Source organism: Monopterus albus, unplaced genomic scaffold (assembly GCF_001952655.1).
Source record: "Monopterus albus unplaced genomic scaffold, M_albus_1.0 scaffold209.1, whole genome shotgun sequence".
Classification (NCBI taxonomy): domain Eukaryota; kingdom Metazoa; phylum Chordata; class Actinopteri; order Synbranchiformes; family Synbranchidae; genus Monopterus; species Monopterus albus.
The window spans coordinates 33,430-56,477 of record NW_018128089.1 but is presented as its reverse complement, the minus strand read 5'-3'; the positions used below and the strand labels follow the sequence as shown (position 1 = coordinate 56,477).

The following is a 23,048-nucleotide window of genomic DNA, read 5'->3' as shown; positions in this document are numbered from 1 at the left end:
CCAGGTCCTCCCGTGTAGTTCTAGGCTGATCCCTCACCTTTCTCAGGATCATTGATACTCCACGAGGCGAGATCTTGCATGGAGCCCCTGTCCGAGGGAGATTGACAGTCATCTTGAATTTCTTCCATTTTCTAATAATTGCGCCAACAGTTGTTGCCTTCTCACCAAGCTGTTTGCCTATTGTCCTGTAGCCCATCCCAGCCTTGTGCAGGTCTACAATTTTGTCCCTAGTGTCCTTAGACAACTCTTTGGTCTTGCCCATAGTGGAGAAGTTGGAGTCTGATAGATTGAGTGTGTGGACAGGTGTCTTTTATACAGGTAACAAGTTCAAACAGGTGCAATTAATACAGACAATGAGTGGAGGATAGGAGAGCTTCTTAAAGACAAACTAACAGGTCTGTGAGAGCCAGAATTCTTGCTGGTTGGTAGGTGATCAAATACTTATTTCATGCAATAAAATGGAAATAAATTATTTAAAAATCTAACAATGTGATTTACTGGAATTTTTTTGTAGATTCTGTCTCTCACAGTTGAGGTGTACCTACGATGAAAATTACAGAACTGTCCAATCTCTAAGTGGGAAAACTTGAAAAATCGGCGGAGTATCAAATACTAATATGCCCCATGGTACAATATCTACAGTGCCTCTAAAGAGAACTTTGACACTTTTCATAATCTTAATTATGTTTATTATTGTAATCTGTATTGAAAAATCGGCAGTGTATCAAATACTTATTTGCCCCACTGTATAACTGCCTAAATAACACTTGTACAGCTGTGTTGAGTGATGTAAACAAAACATGTAAGAAAGGTCATGGTGTTTTACATTCTTGTTTTACTTGTCGGCGTCAGAGCTAAATGACAGAAACAGCAGAATTTTAAAGTTCCATTTATCTATACAGCTTATCCTGAACAGGGTCACTGAGGGGCTGGAGCCGATCCCAGCTGACAGTGGGCAAGAGACAGGGTCCACCATGGACAGGTCACCAGTCTATCACAGGGATGACATGTAGACAAATAACAACACACACTCACTGCTACAGGCACTTTAGAGTCATCAGTCAACCTAAGCTGCATGCCTTTGGACTGTGGGAGGAAGCTGGAGTAGAGTTTTGTTTTATTATACCATTCTAAAATCTCTTTGACTGTGGCATTACAAGACTATAAACACACATACAGTAATAAAACTAGACAACAATGTATAAAATCTTCAATAAACAACAAAAATAGAATCTTGTAATAGAAAGTTGTAAAGTCAAGAACTAAGGGTTGTGGAGAAAAAGAAAAATTTGAGATGTCTTTGGCAATGTCATGACAGTACATTGGCTCCATTTTTGTACACCTTATTGTGTCAATGAAACTGTCAAGTTCTGGCAAAATAAAAAAAAAAAAGAACTGAAATTTGCCACAGAGCCTTTGCTGTGCCAATCCTGTCAGGTGCATCCTGTTTGCTTCAGTTCGCCTTGAGATGTGTTTAGAACTTGTTTACCGTCCACGTGTGTTGAACTGAATGATTGACATGGTTTAGAAAGACTTACACCTGTGTAACTAAGGTCCCACATCTTGCACTGCAAGTTAGAACCAACACCAAGCCATAAGGTCCACAAAACCTCATGTAGACAAAACTGTAGGGAAGCATAGATCAAGGCAAAGGTATAAAATCATTTCTAAAGCTTTGAGTGTCCCCAGGAGCACAGTGGCCTCAATGACTGTAAACATGGGAGGACTTTTCCTGCAGTCGGATATCCAACTAGACTTATTAACCTGAAACAGAGGGGCCCAGTCAAATCCAAATCTCTATTGTTGAAATTCATTGTGTTTTTGAAATGTTTTTATGCTTCTTGTGCCGAGGTCTCTCAGTGACACTACCTGTTTAAATCATGAAATAACTGTAATGTAACAAAATAGTGATGCAAATTGATCAAATGACTATAGGGAACACAGGGAGTTATCACCCAAATCTGCTCCAAGGAGCTGTATATTTAATGAGAAGATGCTTTGGGTGTCAGTCAGGCAACTAATTCAGTCTCATTATCAGACTAGGATAAAACAGGACCGTGCACTAAACTGCAGCATTCATAACGTGCGATATGCTTCACATCACACAGGCTGGTTTATGGCAGTCAGTGCAGTGAGGACAGAGTCTCTCAGTTCTGCAGTGTTAATTTCTCCAGAGATGAAACAGTCCTCACCAACTTGTCGTCTTCGTCTCCGATATTTCCTGTGGGATTCAGGTAACAACCGTTAACATCTAAGAGACTGTACTGTCATTCTCTTCAGTTGCACTGAACCACTGCACTAATGGAGCTTGTTTGTTTAAACTGCCAGCATTAGCCAGCTTCTCTTTTGTTTTAAAACACAATGTTAAAGACAGGATTTAACATGATTTTGTAATTTATGTCCATCACTGTAACTGTATGAGTACTGCTCTGTTGTATTCTATACCTTTATCTATTGTTAGACTAGATTAATTTCTGGTGCAGCTGCTATCACAAATGCACATTTCCTCTAGGTCACACAGGACTGGGCTCTACACCCTTGTGGGCATCTGTCCTTCACCAAGACTCTCGAGAGGCCACAGTTTGGCGTCCTGAAGCCATTAGTGTCCGTGGCTGGAGGGAGGCTACCATCTTTCTGGGCCGTATTCCTGAACGCTTCCAAATACGTCTTCACTCACAGTGCTCCAAGGGGGAAAAAGGAGATGTGGCGGTAGACCAGCTGGAGTTTCTGGACTGTGCTCTGCCCTGTGAGTCCCTCTTGAGTACCTCAATCCTGTGTCAACCACACTTTTCTGTGGAGTTCTGAGTGTCCCACTGTCCAACAATCGAAATAAATTATTACAGTTGAATTCCAAAGTCATAGTAACCCTAATAATCATCATGATGATTTTGAAATTGTTTGTCTCCTCACGCCATTAGTACCACTCCTTGGTAAAGTGTATCCAGCAGACATGCTAAAGTGTAAGAACGAGGCCTATGTGGAGCAGCGGCAGGTTTGCGATGGCAGTGACGACTGTGGCGATAAGACTGATGAGGAGAACTGCGGTGAGAAATCAAAATTCATCTGAGTTATAGTGGTGGGCCTTTCTCTGACATCGCAGTACACTAAATATGTCGGAATTTGTCCAGTGTGAATGTGTAACGCAGAGTACAAACTGACAAAACAAAAGATTTTGTAATGACAACACAAGACTAACTGTGGACAAGAGGTTCAACCAAATCTAAAATGAAACACCATATTTTCTGACATATACAGTGTGTGGCATCCACAGGTGCTTCTCTACACTTTAATACTTTATACTGAAGAAATAGTCCCAAGGAAAACTGCTAACAGAGAAATACGAGCGTACTACTCACCACTACTGTCTGTATTTGAGTGGCACTTAAAACCAGACGTTTCTGCATAACTCTGTGATTTGAGAGAACCTTTTGAACAGAGGATTCTAACTGTAGTGCACACAGTATTAATGACTCCTCATATTTACTGTAAATGACAAAATAGGTCATCAGTCATTGTCTTCCATACTTAATTGTACAACTTTAAGAAAAACTGTTCTTGTGACTTGAGTGTTTATTCTTGCCTTACAAGCAGCAGTTTAACAAAAAATTCTTCTTCTAGCTGCATGTCGTTATCTTTCTCAGGATTATCATGTCAAACATATTGTACCATTTTCTAATTTGCGACCCCTATGGTTAAAAAGCCCATGGCATGCTCATTTCCAGCCATTTAATGTTTAATCTTGGGTACCTCTAGTTTAGCTTTGCACCGATTATAACTCCAAATAGTCTGTAACCAGAGAGCCTCTTCCTAAGAACGAGAGGATAGTTCATGAACACATACAACTTCTGCTGCCAGTGTTGTGTGGAAATCTGTTTCCCCATCAAGATGTGTTTCCCCTAACCTGAATCCTAACATTATCCTAACCACAACCACTGAGGGAGGTTAACGGGGAAAACATCTTGATAGGCGAACACTTTTTTCGACACAAGACCAGTCAGGAAGCCAGAACAAGGCATAAACAAAAAAACTGACAAATAAGTTACGTTTTTGATAATGATGATACCTCAAATGCTACGTGACATCTTCGAGCCAGAATGTGAAAGTGGACAGCATGACGAACCGCAACAGCATTAATTAATTTGAATTTCTCCTCCATCGATAGGTAAACAACAGTATGTGTACCAATGAAAAGAGATGTGTAACACTCTAAGCAAAGCGGGTAATTGAGAAACCCCATATTTAAACTGGCATAATGCAGATATAATAAATTCTCCCACAACAATTCTCTCTAACGTTACAGAAACAAGGCATTAACAGACATGAAAGGTGTGTTTTTTTTTTATTTACCATTAAGTCCCACCGAGTAGTGGAAACACACAGTACATTTACCTCACCTGTGATCAACAGTTAAACTGAGCTGTGGATTTGTTTCACCTCCAGAAGGATACCAGCTCTGTGACTTTGAGGAGGGCCTGTGTGGTTGGGACCTGAGGTCACTGTCCAGCCTGATATGGGTTCGGACGAGTCAGGAGAACATCTCTATGACAGATCCTCTGCAAGGACCAGGCAGAGATCACTCCACCAACAGTGCATCAGGTTGTCATATTTTGGTAGTTGAAACCAAAACCATTGTTTCCATGTTCAGTGTTACTGTTACAAGTAACTTAGGTTTTAAAATTATGGAAATGATGAATGAATAAAATAACAATAAAACATATCATAACTGTAAATATTATAGGTGCCTTCCTGTATGTCACTGTACCTGACGGTGGTCTCTCTAGAGACTGGGCTGCTTTCCAAAGTCCTGTTCTTGAACTCACCAATAGTTCACATCCTTGCAAGGTGAGTCTGAAGCTTGGTCCTTCCTCAGTCAGATTTTACTTCAGTTTCACAGTAATGTACTCAGTCAAGTCAAATTTTGTTTATATAGCTCAATATCACAAATCAGATTTGTCTCAAAGAGCTTTGCAATCTGTACACCATAGAGCATCCTCTGTCCTTACACTCTCAAAATGGATAAGGATAAACTCCCCCAAAAGAACTTAGAATGGGAAAAATTGAAGAAACCTCAGGAAAAGCAACTTCCAGGACAGACAGACATGCAATAGAGGTTGTGTGTACAGAATAAACCAACATAATAGTTACAGTATAGACAGTAAGAACAGACAGACATGCAATAGAGGTTGTGTATACAGAATAAACCAACATAATAGAGTTACAGTATAGACAGTAAGTGTGACAAACATATAGTACATATGAAGAACATGATCTGAAAGAACATCAAGCAACAAGTACCACCAGACCACCATAGAGACCTAGAACAAGGACAGATTGAACGAATACCTGAAACAAACTCAAACACATTTTTCATCACATCTGGAGAGGGAAGCAAACACAGAGGGTTTTGGGATTGAGGATTTTTGTATGTCATTAGCAGCACTTTAAAGTCTGATCTGACACAGATGGAGAGCGAATTAAAGCTTCAGCATCAGAAAAAAAAAATCAGAATCAGTTTATTGTCCAGGTGTGTTGGACACATGAGGAATTTGACTCTGGTACATCAGCTCTCAATGTGCAGACAGTAGACCAGCATAAGGCTGTGTAATATAACAAGATAGCAGTATTAACATCAACAAACAGTGCAAACAATGCAGAAGAAGCAGTATAAACAGACAGTAAACAATGCAGACAACAAAGGAATGTTCATTGAAATGAGATAATTAGGGATAAAAATAGAGTACTTAAAACAGAGTACTAGAGACCTGTACGAGTCTGTATAATCTGTACAATGTGTATATACACAGGTATTGCACTGAGGGTTATTGTCATTTGGAACCATCTGACGACTTTTAGTACTAGCATGTGGCAGGCCTGAGAAGACACAAAAGAATGACTCAGGGTCTCTGCATCTGCAATAGATAGCCTGAAATTCAGTTGTGTTATGACAGTGGAAAAGCCAGTCGTAGGGACATGTTGAATGTGCTGCTCAAAAGAGACTAGGTTCACCAAGATTCTTGACCATCAGTCTTTGAGAAGTCACACTGTTGCCAAGAGTTACTGTCATCTGATCAGACTGGTGTCTACGTGGGGCCAGCTCAGTGACCAGGACCTCAGATTGATCTGAAACAAGGAGCATGATATTCTATGGCATACAGCATTTCACAGCGGACAAGCAGGCCTCTAAATTAATGACTTGAGACAGGTCACGTATCTGTACATCGCTCAGTATCATCAGTGTGGCAGTTGAAATTAACTACATGACCAAAAGGTGAAATATGAAGAGAGAAGAGCAATCAGTTTGACATGACATAATTGGAACCTAATTTGACCAGTGGTCTGTATGTGCCTGCTGCAGATGGTGATGTACACCCACCAGTTCGGGCCAAGGTCGGGCGGTCTGACCGTGCTGGTGGTCGATCGTACCATCTATCCAGTGTGGAAGAGGGGCGGAGCCCTGGGCGATGTCTGGGTGAAGGCAGAGGTGGAGATTGTCACCAGCTCCCCTTTCCAGGTGCGTACTTGAGTATATACCCATAATAATGATGCTAGTTGTAGCCCGCAGTGTAACATCTTTAAAACAGAGATATTGATACTAAAGATTCATGAATAATGGGAAATTCTGTTCTGCATGTTTCTGTTTGCAGAAATATTTGTGAACTGTGTTTACTAGAGTTTTGTTTTAAAATAAAATTTTGCATTTTATAAGAAAGGGGTAATGATTGAAAGCACAAAATGTTGACTTCTTAACTGACAAAATAATGATTGTTATACAAATTAGGGCCTTTGTGTTTTTGGTGTATTAAATTGCACATTTGAAATTGTATATACAGTATATGTTTTTTTTTTTTTTTTTTTACAAAATTGAATAGTCAGACAACCTTGGAAACTAATGAGTCAGAGCTTTAGTCTTTTGTGTTTGTATGAAGTTTTAATTTAATTTCACATTATCCCCTCCTCTTCCCTTGTTTGTTCTCTATTGAATTTTCTCCTATTATAGATTCTCATAATGGCAGCAATCAGGAACTTTACATATGGTGGCATTGCTATCGACAGCATTATGTTGTCTCCTGGTTGCCGCTTATCATCTGGTAAATCTTCTAACTGTCTCAAATTTAGGAAAAATTTGATTCTACATCTGCAAATAATTATCCTCTGCAGTGCACTAAAATCTGCTCTCTCATATGCTCTTCTTGAACAGGGAATATTTCAGTAACAAAATTCCCTAAACCTCCTAAACACCCATGCACTGTGCCGGACAAGATGTGCGATTTTCACCTTGACTGTGCAGGATCAGAGGATGAAGCCAAATGTGGTGAGTTTCTTTATCCGGTTTACTCAGTTTTATTTGACTTGTTATGGTTTTATCACTGCCAGCCAAAGCACACGTAAAGCACGGTGGCCTCCATAAAGAGCAAATTATAGAATGCTATCATCAGCTGAAAACTACATATTCTAAAAATGTTGCTTTTTTTGAGAAGGTAACAAGCAGACTTGATTTAGAAGGATGATAAAACAGGACATTAAGAAAGGGATTTTAAAAACTCCACGAAAACCCTTATGAGGTCAGTCTGATTGCTGGTTTCTCTTAATCCTGATCACAGTGGTGTTATAAACATTACCAAGTAGTTTTAGTTGTTTTGACTTAACCAAAGTGGTGGTAGGTTAGAAAACACTCATGTGAGTCATTTTTGTAACTGTGAATGTTTTGTTTGTTTTTTAGGGCCCAAAATATGCTAAAGTCATCCCTGATCATGCGCTCAACATAAAACATACAACAGTAATGCATCATTCCATCGTTGTTGTGTGTTATGTCTCTATGAATCATGTGCAGGGGATTTCTTCTACACTGAGGGCAGCTCAGGCTGGACTGACACCAGCATTGGGAGTCAAGGTTGGGTGCTATATAAAAACTCCACATCCAAAGGTACAACCGCTCGCTATCATTACACCACTCTCTTCAATTAGTGATTTATGAATAGTGAATAATTACAAAAATAACAAAGCTTTTCATTATGTGTCTCATGCATATTTCTTAGAGGAGTATTTGTATGTGGCCGAGGCCCCAGGCCAGCAGCTGACTGAGGCTCAGACACGGACGCCTCTCCTCGGCCCCTCCGGGCCAGCCTGCACTCTCAGCTTTGATTTCGCACTAACAGGGAATGCAGATCACATTGGTATCTAAATTATTATCCATCATGTTTTTTTCTTTTCTTTCTTTTTTGTTTTTACTCCTTATCTTTTCCCAGAGTGCACAACTTTAATATGACTGTTTGCTGCAGGTGAGCTGTCAGTCAGGGTGATTGACAGCTTGCTGGGCACAGGGCCCAAACTGTGGGAATTCGGCGGGAAGACAGGAGCAGGGGAAGAGGCGTGGAAACACATCAATGTACCTATTGGAGCCAGGAAACATCGCTTCCAGGTCAGGTTTTTTCAGGGTAGGACTTTACCCCAGTTATTGCTGCTCATATAGTCATAATTTTTACATTTGAAGTTGTTGAACTGGTAATAAGATTCTCCTCAAGCATTATTATTTTTCTTTGAAACAAACAGACATTGCAAGTGGTAACTAATTGTCATCTTTATGTTTTTTTGGTTTTATGGTGAGATATCAGCCAAAAAAATAATAAATAGGAAGTCAAAATTTGAAACCTCTGCAGGCTGTATGTTTCCAAATACCCAGGGGTAATATGAAAACGTGAAATTAACTAAACCAAATAGACCTTTTCATTTTTGTGATGCATTGCATTGCAGGAAAAGACACGTGATAGCATATGTCATTTCAGATTGCCATCTTTAGTTGGCTGAAAGAAAACAGCTGCATCTTGTGGGACTGATTGAATTGACAGAATTTTGCTATTGTACTTTACCAGCTGGCATTTGAAGCTCGTGCAGTGAAACTATACCTATACTCCAAGATTAAAGTGAAAAATGTTCGCTTCATCACCTGTCACGCTGACTATTTTCCATCATCCCCGACAGGTAACCCTCATACCCTATACATACAAGATACTGCATAATGCACACTAATATTTTATCTGGAAATGTCTAACACTTTTACCGGGTTTATTTATGTATGTTTGGCCAGGACTGTCATGTAACTTTGAAGATGGACTTTGTGGATGGTATCAGGACAAGGGTGACAACTTTGACTGGGCGCTGCTCAATGGGTCGGACCATACTATCGGGATTGGTGAGCTCATGTCATTACAAATAAATAAAACTTTGTATGCAGATATACAGTACATAAGTCTGTTTATGGCCTAGTTGGCAGCATCCCAGACATATGTCCATACTTTGGCCTCACTTGTATAAATTATTTTGTAGTCAAGGTCTGGTGCAATTAATTAATAGTTGTTATAAGTGTCTACCTTCTGTCAGATGCATTACCACTTTAGAGACCCAAATGGGATCACAGTGAAAACACTGTGTCAGCTGTGTTGCATGTAGTCTAATATATATTTTTTTTAATTCTAAATATAATTATAGCATTAGCACACCAAGCACACCTCTGATTCCAAATATTTAGAGCTTGATTGAAAGTAATAAATACAAATGTTATAGCATTACATAAATTATCTTAAATCTGGTTAAGGGTTTATGAATCAAAACACAAAGCTGCAGTTTGTACTTGCGGTTGGTTGATCAAGACTTGTGATGAGCAGAACAAGGACATTGCCCCACCTCTATTAGCAGCTGTATTACGCACTGGTCTAAATTGCTTCAAAGACAAAAACATGAGGTTCTTCTGGAAGAAAGATCAAATGCAGCTTTGTGCAGTGATAGAAGAATTATTCGAATTCTGTTCAAAAGTACAGACGCTGCAATCTAACTAGAATAATAGCTTCACAGTTGTATTCCTCTGCCAACTGGTCAAATTCACAGAAATGGGGCAGACGTGAGGTCAAAGACCTTTTCCTTTGACCAGCAAAATGTAACCAGTTCATCCTTGAATCCAAGGGGATACTTGTGCCAAATTCAAAAAAATGCCCTTAAGCTGTTCTTGACATATCGGGTTCACAAGAACAGGCTGGATCCAAAAGCACAATTCCTCCAGCTGCAGCTGTCGCTGACACAGAGGTGTAAAAAATTCATTAAGTGAAAATCCTGTTTTCAAAATTTCACTTAAGTAAAAATACAGAACTAGTATTATTTTTTAATTCTTAAAGTATCAAAAGTAAATGTACTCATTATGCACAAAAAATAATCTCTGCAAATTATTATGACATAATTAAATTGTTAATACTGGTACATGAATATGTAGGTAGTATTTTACTTCTATAGCTGGTTGAGGTGGTGTGCAACAGTTTAAAATACTTCATATACAGCTTTAGCAGTGTAGTCTACCAGTTCATAGCCCAGGGGTGAGGTGATTTATTAAGGTAGGAAAGAACAAAAAAGAAGTTCTGCTATGTAAATTTGTATTCAATTTAAAAAAGCAATTTCTCTAATCTTTGCTTTTTGATCACTGTACCTCAGTATTTGAGCAAATGTATTTACATATTTAGTTCCCACCACAGGTGTTGCCCTTTAATGAGTGAATACTAATCAACATAGCATGTAGCTCATACCTTGCATAAATAATACCCACTATAAATCATAAAGTGTATTACAAGAAAATACATTAAAGTTGCACTACATAAAGTATCACTGCTGTACTCGTGATGCCTTAAAACTCTATCATCTAACTTCTCTTCTGGTCTCTCTGTTGATGTCCAGGCACAAGCCTTGTTGTGGACATGTGGAGTCCCTCTCTGCGCGGTCTGTTCGGACGCTTAGTTTCATTTCCTCAGTCACCAACTCCTACAGATTACTGCCTGTCCTTCTTCTACAAACTCTATGGGCTGAACACAGGTGACGATGAGACTGAATGGAAAGCTGAGAACATGTTTTAAAGGGAACAAATATCTAAAGATAATAGCTGAATGTGAAATAAAAGTGATATAGTCTTAGAAGTCATATTATTCTGTCTGTGAAAACCTGAGGGACCTTTTTCAGATTTGTGCTGTTAATCACAGAGTGACAGATACTGTCTTCTCACATCCTCCTCTCCCACCTACTGATCCCATTCAGGTGCTCTGAATGTGAAGCTGTTAGACAACAGAAGTGACGGGACCATCCTCTGGACCCGCAGCGGGGCTCATGGCAACATGTGGCATGAGGCACATTGCCCAGTACCACACCAGCTCACAACGTTTCAGGTATGGAATAAGTGCAGTCAGCCTGACATTACTAAACAATGTCTCCAAATCCACAGAATGTCACAAAGCATTCTCATATTAAAAATGAATGACAAGAAACAGGAGAGTTACAGTGAAGCAGTGAAAGTGGGGGGGTTTTAGAGAAACTACCCCCATAGTGGCAAAACAGAACATTCCTGCAGGTTTAAGTTAAGTACTTCTAAGGAGTCTTTGTCCCCTACTATTCAAAAACACTTTAGCCTTAACTGTAATCTTTTTTCCATTCATACTCACCCTTTGCAACCTACTAACAGCTGATGGTTGAGGCAGTTCGCTCTGGTTTTGATGGGCGCATGGCCATTGATGATGTGGCGTTTGTGGCCCATCCATGCGCCATGCCAAGGCTGTGTTCCTTTGAAGGCCAAAAGTGTGGGTACAGCAGCTCTGGCAAAGTTCACTGGCTCCATCGCAGCGGACACACCACCACGACAACTGGACCTAAAACTGACCACACTCTGGAGACTGAACTGGGTGAGAGAGAATCCCATTAAATATTAATATTTCAATCTGCACACTGTAAACTCTCATGGTGAGTTATGATCTTTCTCTGCCTGACATGTGCTCAGGTTTCTACATGATGGCTAACACTGGCGCAAACATCCTTCCTTCTGGAGGTGCCACAGTCCTCACCTCCCCTGTTCGCCAAGGAACCACCAAGACAGTGTGTGTCAGTTTCTGGTACCAGACCGGAGGAGTGAATCCTGGTGAGACACCACACACAAAACATGCACCAACAAAATTCTGCAACAACACAATTTAACTGTTTGTACTTTTCAGGTTCTCTGACGGTGTATATGAAGCTGGTTAAAGGACAGAGGGTGAAGATCTTCTCTGACAGTTTGAACCAAGGAGATGTCTGGCGCCACGGCTATGGCAACATCTCGAGCGCCCTTGTGGACTGGCAGGTAAAGTTTGGAGGCTGGAAAAGGCCAATTGTAAACATTTCAAGTGATAAGTAATGATACAGTTAAATATTTTATGCATCAAACATGAATGAATTAAAAATCCCTCAGAGAATGTCGTGGAGGGGTTTGCCTATTTGTGCTCCTAGGAGCTGTGTTGTCAGGAGCAATAGCTCCAGCTAGGGTCCCAGTAAGGAAAACTGGTCCCAGTGGTGGGGCCAGGTGAAGAGTAACAGTTCTTTGCTGGACAGAGAACTGTTACTGCTGAATTTTAGTGTGCACTGTAGGATCCCATGCCTGTCATTTAAATCCAGATGGTTCTGTGCTTGATTCTGCTTTTGCAGTTGGAGTTTGAGGTGGTTGGAGCTGGAGGCAAAAACACTTATGTCGCAGTTGATGACATCTTCCTTTCAGCTCACCCATGTGAAGATCAAGGTTTGTATGAGCCTCACTAAATTAAGGAGAAACACAACAGACCTTCAGATCAGTCTGAATGTTCTTTTTGAAAATACTGTATGATTTCAGGCTGTGAAAGCAGTTTCTTCTGTTGGTCTGGGGAGAGATTTCTAATCGACAAAAAATAACTCTGAGGCTGCAAGAAGATTACAGATTTTTAAAAGAAAGGCTGTGTTAACAATTTATGCGTGGGTTTTGAAAGACATGGGCATTTACCAGGCAGGGAAAGTCTAACAAAAGACCCCATGGTGTTGTTTTGTGAGAGATGTAGAATCCATTGTCCCAGTGTTTTGGAGCATGACCCATACTTGAGAGTAAGGGTGCTTCTCATTACTTTAAAATATCATGTTTCCATCACTTGCATCTTATACTCATGCCTAGTCCCCATAAGATGAGAGATAGAGATGCAAAGAGAGAGGAGCTGTTTTTAAGTGTGTATTTGTGCAGATAGTATGTTGCACTGTGCACAGAGACAGGAAATAAAGCAGTGAGCGGCACCATGATGTCAGAATATTTCAGCCTTTGCAGCCTCAATTTTGACCATTCTTCTTTAGTCTTTCTATTGGGAGTCTGACAGCTTTATTAAAGTCCAATAATAAATCACTGCAGTACCAGTTTTTCAGAGATTTTGCTGAGTTATTTTTAATCGTCCTGCAAAATTTACTTGTAAGCAATTAATAAAATAACAAATAAACAAAATATTTTCATACCTCCAGTTCATTTGTTCATTCTTTGTTTGTTTTCCTAACTGTTTTTCTCACTGTTACATTGTTGTACTACTGGCATTGAATCGTATAGTTAATTTTTATATGCTGAACAATAGTCAACAGAAAGCGTATACTAATTATTGAGATTAGCATTTGCATATTCACTGTTATTCACATGTTATGTACTAAGCCCACAGTCTAAACAACAGTGCAAAGTTGTAGCTACTTGTGTCCATTTTGTTGTGTTAAGGTTCTAAGTGCGGCCTGGAGAGAGGGATGTGCAGCTGGAGCAACACTCAAAACATAAAAATGGATAAACTGGACTGGGAGCTGACGAGTCCAGAGGTTGAGAAGCACTACTCCACTCCCCCTGAAGACCACACTCTGGGCACAGAGAAAGGTAAACTACAGAGACGAACAGGGACAGAAGTAGAGGAGTGAACACTCATGATGTTTTGCTGGGCAATATGTTCTAAGTAATGGAAGTCATAATCTCTTTAATGTCTTAAGAGCTGATACATGTTGCGGTGTGTTTTAAATTGATGTTTATATTGTTTATATTTTACAGGATATTTTATGTGTTGATCTTACTGTGTACAATTATTTTTACTGTGCAATATCTTGCAATGCAACTGCACCTGCCCAAGAAAAATTTCCCCAAGGAGACAACAAAGTGTATTGTTTTGTTTCATATCGATTTGTGTGTCCTTTTTGTGTTGGTTTATCCAACCAGTATCCAGTCCAATCTAGCAAGCAATGTAGCAACAATGTACTCCAGTATAAAAGGACCACCTTCTTCTTTTTTTTATTGCCAGGTCACTTCCTGTTCTTCCCAAGCAGCAATCGGACGGCAGCCAATCAAAATGCTCAGCTGCTGAGCCCTTTCCTGCCCCCGACCAAGGGTACCTGTCTGCAGTTCTGGGCCTACAAACACTACTCATGTAAGGACCAATGTTCTAAATGATGTTTTGGGATCGGTTCATCTTTGGTTGGGCAGGTCCAGTTTTCAAATAGCTGCACCTTCATGTTACACATCCATCTGTGAAATCTGAGGCTGAGATGTAGTCTGGCTGCGTGTGATGCATTTCCCATTGGATATTTTGTAACACAAGTCACTTTTTTTGAACGTGTGCAGCGGACAGCCAGCTGAAGGTTTGGGGGCTGTCCAAAGGTCATCTCAATGAGCTGCTGCTGGTGAGTGAAGTGGGAGGACTGTGGAAACGCTTTGACGTCAACATCACATCTACTTATGAATACCAGGTCAGACCGTGACTTGTTGCAAATATACTGTCTCTTGTCTCTATATAATTATAGCGCCTCTAACACTCAGAGCCCTATGAAGTCTTCAGTATGTAAACCTATTCAGTATATCAAAATCTGCACAATGGAGAATTTTTTTAAAATTCAGAAAACTTCAGACAAATAAGATTAGAGACTGACTACCATCTCTGCTGTTGTCTTGTTTGTTTCTTTCGTTATTACCAGATTGTGTTTGAGGGAATCGGAGGCACATCAGGTGTTGTGGCTCTAGATGACATTGAGTACACCGTCGGGGTCAACTGCACTAACAGAGTCCCAGATTTAGTTACAAGTAAGAGGGGAAGTTCTATCCTACAGTGGCTTTGCATGTTTTTCAGCACTGTATATCCTTAAGGTTCATTGTTTACAGCTTTCAGTCCCACTTGTCTTCCAAAAGAATTGAAAAGAGGTAGATTGAGCTAACCTGATTTTGAACAACTATGATGTTCTGTAATAGTCAGCTGATAAACACCAAGCATTTTAAATTACATACTCATTTCATAATAGTCAGTGGTCTCTTAACTGGCTTTGTGTTTAGTGCTCTTTGTTTGATTTCATAATTGTAATATAATCTGGTCCCATTTTCAGCAGAATCTCTAGTAGGGACAGGAAACTAAATGTTTTCCATCTCCCCTGTAGCTTCAAAGAGAGACAACGCAGCAGGGATCGCAGCGTCCGTCATCGTGGCCCTACTGCTGATTGGCACATTGATCGCCCTGCTGATTTACTACCTGCGAACCGTACAGAGAGTCAAGGCTATGACGTCATCATCACCATCTTCTGGTGATGTTGGTGTCAGTAATGATTTATATGAACCAAACCCCACGGTGAGTTAATCTGTCATTCAAACCTTGGACAACACTGAACCATCACCAGGCCCAAATGGAAGCTGCAGATTATTATTATTATTATTTTTTTTTTTAACAGTTTTCTGTGGTTTTTCAGGATGGCAATTTGTGGAATACTGTGGAGTGATTTTGTCTTTTTTTTTTTTGCTTGTACAAGAAAATATTAATTTAGCTAACTTTATTTATTGAGCAAAGGTAAGCACAAAAATGCATCAAATCAACCTAAAATAATCTCGAACAGGGTGAAAGAAATCACTTTATATGAACTTTTAATTTTAAGTTCAGTTTCTTTAGATGTATGCTACTGACCAACCACTGCATAATAACCGGGGGGGTACCGGTGCAAGTTTTCACACAATCATGTTAAGAGACAATATCTTTGTTAACAGACATTAACCTGGGTTGTTCACATAGGCTCCTGAGGGGAACAGCTCTAGAAGGTGATATGAGAAGTGTCACAGATTGTTGTATAAGGAACGAAAAAGCACCAGACAGAGATGGTGAACCAGCCACTCAAGGTGTGAAGTAGATGGGAATGTCAGATCCTTGGATTGGAAAATGACAAAAGACATTCACATCATCACAACTGTTGTGCACATGCAGTCGGGGACAAACACGTGTTTACATTGTGCGTTTCTACTTTCTTTTCAAAATCTGTGGAGTTGTCGGCGCAGTCTGTTTGGGCCTGACCAGCAGTATTAAATGATCGTTCTAGTGTGTTACAAGTTGGGTCTTATTGTATTGCATTCCCAGATCTCAGCAATTACCTTTGTGAGAACAGTGTTATCACAAATGATAGATGTGATGGCCAAAACTACACAAGTACTGTATGTCCCGCTGTGTACTTAACCATTTCTAAGTCAAGTCATTATGCCTCTGTAACATCTGCAACACTTTGTAAGTTCCTCAGGTGATAAAACTACACTTCAAAAAAACCCACCTGATCACGTTAAATATACCGGAGTCTTTCTGTCTCCTCTTATTGTATGCAAATTATTTATTACTCACTATAGTTTTAGCCAATAAGATCCATTGAAGCTGCAGACTCGGTGGGATTTGCTTAATAAGCATCCCTTTCACAATACAGGGAGGGATTTGATTTAAAGAAAACACTTTTCTTTAAAGCTTTAATTTTACTTACAGTACATTTTTAGAGTTAACATGATATTAAAATAATTTATGAGGCTTAATATGAATTATTCCTAGCACTCATTTTTGTTTTTTACCTCTCAAATATGTTTATGCAGGTTGTTTAAGAGGACTGGTAAATAAAAATATTACTGCTCACTAACAGGTTTCACATTATTATCCTTCTTAGACCAATGCCCATATTAAAGTGCTGATGGTTAGACTCTTCTTCTTGTGTTTCTGCAGGTCTCTGCCCACCTCAGAGACTTAGAAGTGGCGTAGGGCAGGGGAGGTGGTGGTCCTGTCAGCTAAAGGTGGTTTGTCAGATCAAGGCGATATCACAGCAGAAGAACTGCTTGTTTCCTCCTGACACACACACTCGTACACGCACACAAACACAGCCCACATACTGATGAAGGCCTAATCAGTGTCACTGCCTCAGATCTAGTGAAGCCCTTAAGGATCGCAACTCTGCCTTGGGATTGATGATGTAAATCAGAAGAACGCTAATGTGTCATGAATGGAGATTGCTGGGCACAACCTGTGAATGGCTTAAATGGTTGCAAGCAGATTTAGGATCCATTGTGGGCCTGTAAAGAGGTTCCACCAGTTTCAGGCCAAATCCAGTACGACTGAGTCCTGTTCATCTAGTCAGTTACTGACAGCTCCATGTGAAGAATAGTGGATTGTTATATACAATGAGGAAGGGGCTGCGTTGATGGTTGTTCAAGCTTCCATAGTCAATTGCTTTTGAAAGTGCTTTGCTTGTTTCAGATTCATTCAAATTCCAATTTGTCTGCTGCGGCAGAACACTAGTCTGTATTGCAGCTTAATCATGTTGAGAATGGGGGACTTCAGCACCATCAGTTTATTACGTTCCTGGAGGAAACCGATGCGGCTCACCAGGACTTACTTTACCACTCTCGTGTCCACTGGTGTTTCAACGAGTGTTTGAGCTCAAAGAGGAGCTTAGTGCATTTTTGGAGTTAATGGGGAAATCTGACAAATTTCCTGAGCTGAGCAACAAGAACTGGCTTTGTGACTTTGCGTTTGCTGTGGACATTTTTTCACACATGAATGAGCTGAACGTGAAGTTACAGTTTGTGCACGACATGTACACAAACGTGAGAGCCTTGAAATCCAAGCTGACTTTATTCTCCAGACAAATTTCAAACAAATCTTTCGCTCATTTTCCCACACTAGCCATGCAGAAAGAGGCCACCCGAAACGCGAAGAAATACAGCAAATCACTGGACAAAGAATTCTGCTGTCGATTCTCTGATTTTTTTTAAAAAATTGACAAGTCCCTTCAGCTGGTGCCCTCTGTCACAAGACCCTGAAACAGCACAACAGGAGCTGCAATTGGAACTAATCGATCTTCAGTCTGACCCCATTTTAAAGGAGAAGTTCAACTCTCTTAAACTGAATGACTTTTATGCTTCACTTAACGAAGCCACGTTTTCAAACCTTCAGAGGATGGCACAGAAGATACTGGCGTTGTTTGGCTCGACCTATGTGTGTGAGCAGACGTTCAGTGTCATGAACATCAACAAAAGCCAGTCACAGATCCATTTTAACTGACCAACACCTCAGATCTATCCTGAGAACAGCCACAACAAAAATAACTCCAGACTTTGACCAACAACAACAGACCAACAACACTGTTCCCACTGAAACTGAAGGTTTAATTCTTTATTGTGCTATGAAAAATAAGCCTTGCATAGTCATGCTTTGCTACCTGTTAAAGGCCAAAACCTTTTATGTAATGGCTTTTATATGTCATTTATATTAGTTCACACAAACACTCCATCCTTCTGCTCCCGGCCCGGCCCCTCTGTCAAATTTTAGAACCCATTGTGGCCCGCGAGTCAAAATGTTTGCCCACCCCTGATTTAGTTAAAGGAAAAATAAGCAGGTCAGGCTCCTTTCTGTATGGCTTAAAGGGGCACTTCCATTTTCCATCCACTTCTATTTACTAATTGTTGTGTGTAACACTCAGCCTGTGAATCCAGTACCAATAATGTCTTGTGCGGCTCTGGAGCAGCTTGGTCAAAGCTGATAATATAATTCATCACCTGGGTATCACCATTACATCAGAAAGTCTGAACTGGGGGCATGGAGTTTGAAAGACATGAGTTTACCAGTTTACCATATTCAGTTTTGTCATAGTTAGTTTTGTGATAGTTGTAGATAGTTGAACAAAATTTCAAATGCTTTGCTCAAATTAACAACAAAATAAAATGCCAGTAAAAATATAGTAATGAGAACTTTAAGGCACTGGCCTTTAATTAATTAATCAATTCATTAAAAATAGAAAATATTTCAGGTTACATCCTCTCAATTTAAATATGTTTTGGTTCATTATAGATAATTTGGGATAAAATGAGACAAATGTAATGCATGGTTTATAATAAATAAAATATCTATAATTTAAAATATACTGTTAAAAACGAGCTGTTAGTGCGCCTCCTGTGTCACAGGATGAATGGTAAAGCAAACGTGCCACAGTCGTGCGTGCTCTCTTTAGGTAGCCCTCTGCATGGCTCTGAATTGGTTAAATGCCTCATCTTGAGGGGATGATGAAATTCTGCCCCTAGCAACGGTCGCGTCTCTACGGCAACATCCTCCGATGCCGTCTCTCTGCTGATGTTACCGTGACTTTCATCTGTTGCCGGTGACAGAGGGGCGAAAAAACACCGTTTCACTCGGATGAACTGATGATTCTGAAGGATGGTGTGTTGTTATGGGTGAAGTGCGAGCGCAGCAGGTGGTGTCTCGCGACTTGAGCGCCTAAAGTTGGAGTGGACACAGGGAAACTTGGAAACGAGGATCCCTACGTCCTTCTCATCATCACCATCATCATCATCATCATCAACCGTGCGCCATTCTGGGTCCTCTGCAGCGCCGTCCACATCTGGAGCGGTTTTATTTGCACCTGCCGGCTCTCATCCAGCGGCGCGTGTGCCTGAATGGATCCCGCAGTGCTCATCTTCCTGCTGTACATGATGATCGCGCACGAGCTGGTCTGCGGCTGGATGCAGTACCGGAGACAGAGCGCGAAGCCCCGCAAACCGGCTGCTGGACTTCTACTTGGCTCAAGGTGTGTGTGAGTGAGTGTGTACATATGTTGGTCCGTTTGCGTAGTTCGACGTCGTTTCTGCAGTGTGAGGACATTTTGTTTAGGCGTCTAGTTGTCTGGTTAAAGGGTTTAAGGCATTATGTCAGCGGGATGAGTGGCCTCACAACTACTGAAAGACCAACGTGTGCATGAGTTCGTGCGGCTTTAGCTTTGGCTTTAAATGAAAAGGAAAATGCATGAAAAATGGAGTCAGTGCTGACAGATGCTGATGGCCAATAATGACAAGATTAGCTCAACAGAGAACTATGACATTTATTATGAATGAATTTATATTGTTGGGGGTGGTGTCACTCCGGTTCTATTGCTAACAATAACGATTTCTTACCCTTTAAACATTAAAATGTTCAAAACAAAACGTAATTTAACAAATTTTAATTTAATTTCTATTAGCTAAATAAATATCTGAGCATGGAGGATGGCTTGTGACCCCAACACATACTTGTGATAAAATATGCAAAGCTTTTTCTACAGCTTTTGACCATATCTCATGATCTTTTTTAGTTCAGTGAAACTTACCAAGGTGTGATAAAATCACCTGTTAAGATGAGTAAACTTTGAATTTATAATATTTTATCTAAGAATTGAAAGTTTGTATTAACCGAATTTAAAATCAGACACAATACGAGTTCCTTTCAAAAGTTTTGAAGGTTAATTCTCCAGTTCGACGTGATCACACATGTGAGAAACACTGTCCACAGGTCAGTCAAGTTCTTCCACACCAAACCAGGAAAAGAATTTCTTTGTAAATACAGCTTTATGGGTTGGGAAATTCTCCCACTGAAGCAGGAAACGGCCTTCATCAAAATGTTGTCACAGTGTTAGAAGCACATCCTTATACACTGAGTCCAGATTACATAAGGTCCTGAACCACCCATGAAAAACAGCCCCAGGGCAGAAGGACAGAAAAGCATGTGGACATGACAGGAAAAGTGAACCAGACAGAAACATTTCTTGCATATTCTCTGGATTTCTGTAAATAAATTGGAGAGAAGTTATGGTCTTGGTAAATGGTCTTATATTTGTATAGCGCCTTTCTATGCTTTACAGCACACTCAAAGCGCTTTCACATTATTTGGCCATTCACACTCCCAAACACACACACATTCACAACATCACTGGGAGCAACTGGGGGTTCAGTGTCTTGATCAAGGACACTTCAACACATTGACTGGACAAGCCGGGAATCGAACCACTAATCCTCCGGTTAGGAAACGACCCGCTCTACCTCCTGAGCCACAGCCGCCCCTGAGCTATGTGCTTCCTTGGCAGACTGTCAGGAAAATTACTTATAAGGTGAAGTGATATGGTGTGTGGTAGGTATGTCTTTCTAGTGAAATCATTCAGGTTTTGGTTTCTTTATTGAGTCATCTGTACTTCTTCCTCAGAACCCGGGTGTGTCAGGCAGCTTGGAGGGAAAGCAGCCAGTCGGTCAGGAGGGACCCGAGGAAGAGTGGCCGCATTGTGAGAAAAGCCTAATGAAGACAGAAGACATGTGCATATGGACACTTGTTGAAGAATAGTGACTATACAGGGTGGACCTGATCCAGTTCACCTTGCCTTTCCTTTAAATTGCACAAAAAGGATCGCTGTGGAGTAACAAAGAAGTAAAATGCTTGCTTGAAATTTCAGCTGATGGAAACACAGACAACTGGGTACTACACACAAACACTCTAAGATTTATGGAAGTATTCATCAGTATTTACATTTGTGTGAAACAGAAACAAATGTCGCCCAGTTTATGACACATGGTTGTTTCTTGCTTGTTCTTCTTCTTGGCGGATTGCAAACCAACTATGTACATACTGTCACCTACTGTATCAGACTGTGTACATATGCCAGTATGCTGGGGCACGGAATGATGTTGCTAATGTGAAGGCAGACCTGCGAGAGGGGTGAGCAACCGTGCTCAGGAACAGTATGAAACACTCATTACTAATGTAAAACATCCTCAGTGATCCCTTGTGCCTTATGGATGGGGGCATTGCCATCCTGGAAGAGAGCACTCATTCATTGAGGTTTCTTTTTTAATTTGTCACCATCTCTAGATCACTGGGGCCAGATCGTGGCAGCTTTATTCTCACCTGTGTGTGTCACTCCCACTTCCGGTCCCACTTCTTGCCCTGTTAGCCCTCGTGTGCCCTCACTTGCCAGCCTGTAATTATCCCACATCTGTGTCACGTTAACCTATGTACCTGTCATCACACTAAATTCTGTGTTGTACCGCTCACCTGTTAACCCGAGCGCTTCACGTCTTATGGATCCTCACCTGTGTGCCCCCATCCTATCATTTATCTGTGCTCACAGAGCCAGTTCATCAGTTCCCCCAGCTGGCAAGCCCGAGCCTGTCCTCCTGAGTAACATCTGTTCTCTATACAGCGCACTAAGTTCAGTAATGGAAGTGTTTTCACTTAGCAGTCTGTGCATGTTGTCGCATTTGAGTCATGATTACAATAATAAACATAATTAAGATTATGAAAAGTGTCAAAGTTCTCTTTAGAGGCACTGTAGATATTGTACAGTGGGGCATATTAGTATTTGATACTCCGCCGATTTTTCAAGTTTTCCCACTTAGAGATTGGACAGTTCTGTAATTTTCATTGTAGGTACACCTCAACTGTGAGAGACAGAATCTACAAAAAAATTCCAGTAAATCACATTGTTAGATTTTTAAATAATTTATTTCCATTTTATTGCATGAAATAAGTATTTGATCACCTACCAACCAGCAAGAATTCTGGCTCTCACAGACCTGTTAGTTTGTCTTTAAGAAGCCCTCCTATCCTCCACTCATTGCCTGTATTAATTACACCTGTTTGAACTCGTTACCTGTATAAAAGACACCTGTCCACACACTCAATCTATCAGACTCCAACTTCTCCACTATGGGCAAGACCAAAGAGTTGTCTAAGGACACTAGGGACAAAATTGTAGACCTGCACAAGGCTGGGATGGGCTACAGGACAATTGGCAAACAGCTTGGTGAGAAGGCAACAACTGTTGGTGCAATTATTAGAAAATGGAAGAAATTCAAGATGACTGTCAACTTCCCTTGGACTGGGGCTCCATGCAATATCTCGCCTCGTGGAGTATCAATGATCCTGAGAAAGGTGAGGGATCAGCCTAGAACTACACGGGAGGACCTGGTCAATGACCTGAAGAGGGACCGCAGTCTCCACGGTTACCATTAGTAACACACTACACCGTCATGGCTTAAAATCCTGCAGCGCACGCAAAGTCCCTCTGCTCAAGACAGCACATGTCCAGGCCTGTTTGAAGTTTGCCAAAGACCATCTGGATGATCCAGAGGAGGCATGGGAGAAGGTCATGTGGTC

At 40.7% G+C, this 23,048-nt stretch overlaps 2 protein-coding genes across 4 annotated transcripts in view; both read left to right on the top strand.

The window, feature by feature from the left end:
• mamdc4 (MAM domain containing 4) overlaps window positions 1-16,691 on the top strand; it is a 19,239-nt gene extending 2,548 nt beyond the window's left edge. The window contains exons 4-27 of one of the 2 annotated variants that reach the window (XM_020618673.1): window positions 2,109-2,234; window positions 2,513-2,746; window positions 2,919-3,044; window positions 4,441-4,596; window positions 4,739-4,842; window positions 6,356-6,511; window positions 6,998-7,088; window positions 7,199-7,312; window positions 7,832-7,924; window positions 8,037-8,174; window positions 8,280-8,419; window positions 8,871-8,979; window positions 9,086-9,190; window positions 10,717-10,851; window positions 11,071-11,198; window positions 11,492-11,708; window positions 11,804-11,941; window positions 12,015-12,142; window positions 12,484-12,574; window positions 13,553-13,702; window positions 14,118-14,243; window positions 14,438-14,562; window positions 14,788-14,893; window positions 15,241-16,691. In XM_020618673.1, the coding sequence (XP_020474329.1) occupies window positions 2,109-2,234; window positions 2,513-2,746; window positions 2,919-3,044; window positions 4,441-4,596; window positions 4,739-4,842; window positions 6,356-6,511; window positions 6,998-7,088; window positions 7,199-7,312; window positions 7,832-7,924; window positions 8,037-8,174; window positions 8,280-8,419; window positions 8,871-8,979; window positions 9,086-9,190; window positions 10,717-10,851; window positions 11,071-11,198; window positions 11,492-11,708; window positions 11,804-11,941; window positions 12,015-12,142; window positions 12,484-12,574; window positions 13,553-13,702; window positions 14,118-14,243; window positions 14,438-14,562; window positions 14,788-14,893; window positions 15,241-15,437 (3,233 nt within the window). In that variant the 3' untranslated portion in view covers window positions 15,438-16,691. Of the gene's footprint in view, window positions 1-2,108; window positions 2,235-2,512; window positions 2,747-2,918; window positions 3,045-4,440; window positions 4,597-4,738; window positions 4,843-6,355; window positions 6,512-6,997; window positions 7,089-7,198; window positions 7,313-7,831; window positions 7,925-8,036; window positions 8,175-8,279; window positions 8,420-8,870; window positions 8,980-9,085; window positions 9,191-10,716; window positions 10,852-11,070; window positions 11,199-11,491; window positions 11,709-11,803; window positions 11,942-12,014; window positions 12,143-12,483; window positions 12,575-13,552; window positions 13,703-14,117; window positions 14,244-14,437; window positions 14,563-14,616; window positions 14,651-14,787; window positions 14,894-15,240 lie in introns of those variants that run through there. The other variant, XM_020618674.1, reaches the window with a different exon arrangement.
• A 2,420-nt stretch (window positions 16,692-19,111) lies between these two features.
• LOC109970913 (glutamine synthetase-like) overlaps window positions 19,112-23,048 on the top strand; it is a 32,087-nt gene continuing 28,150 nt past the window's right edge. The window contains exons 1-2 of one of the 2 annotated variants that reach the window (XM_020618828.1): window positions 19,112-19,677; window positions 21,102-21,608. The gene's annotated coding sequence lies outside the window, so the exon portion shown is untranslated. The remainder of the gene's footprint in view (window positions 19,678-21,101; window positions 21,609-23,048) is intronic. The other variant, XM_020618827.1, reaches the window with a different exon arrangement.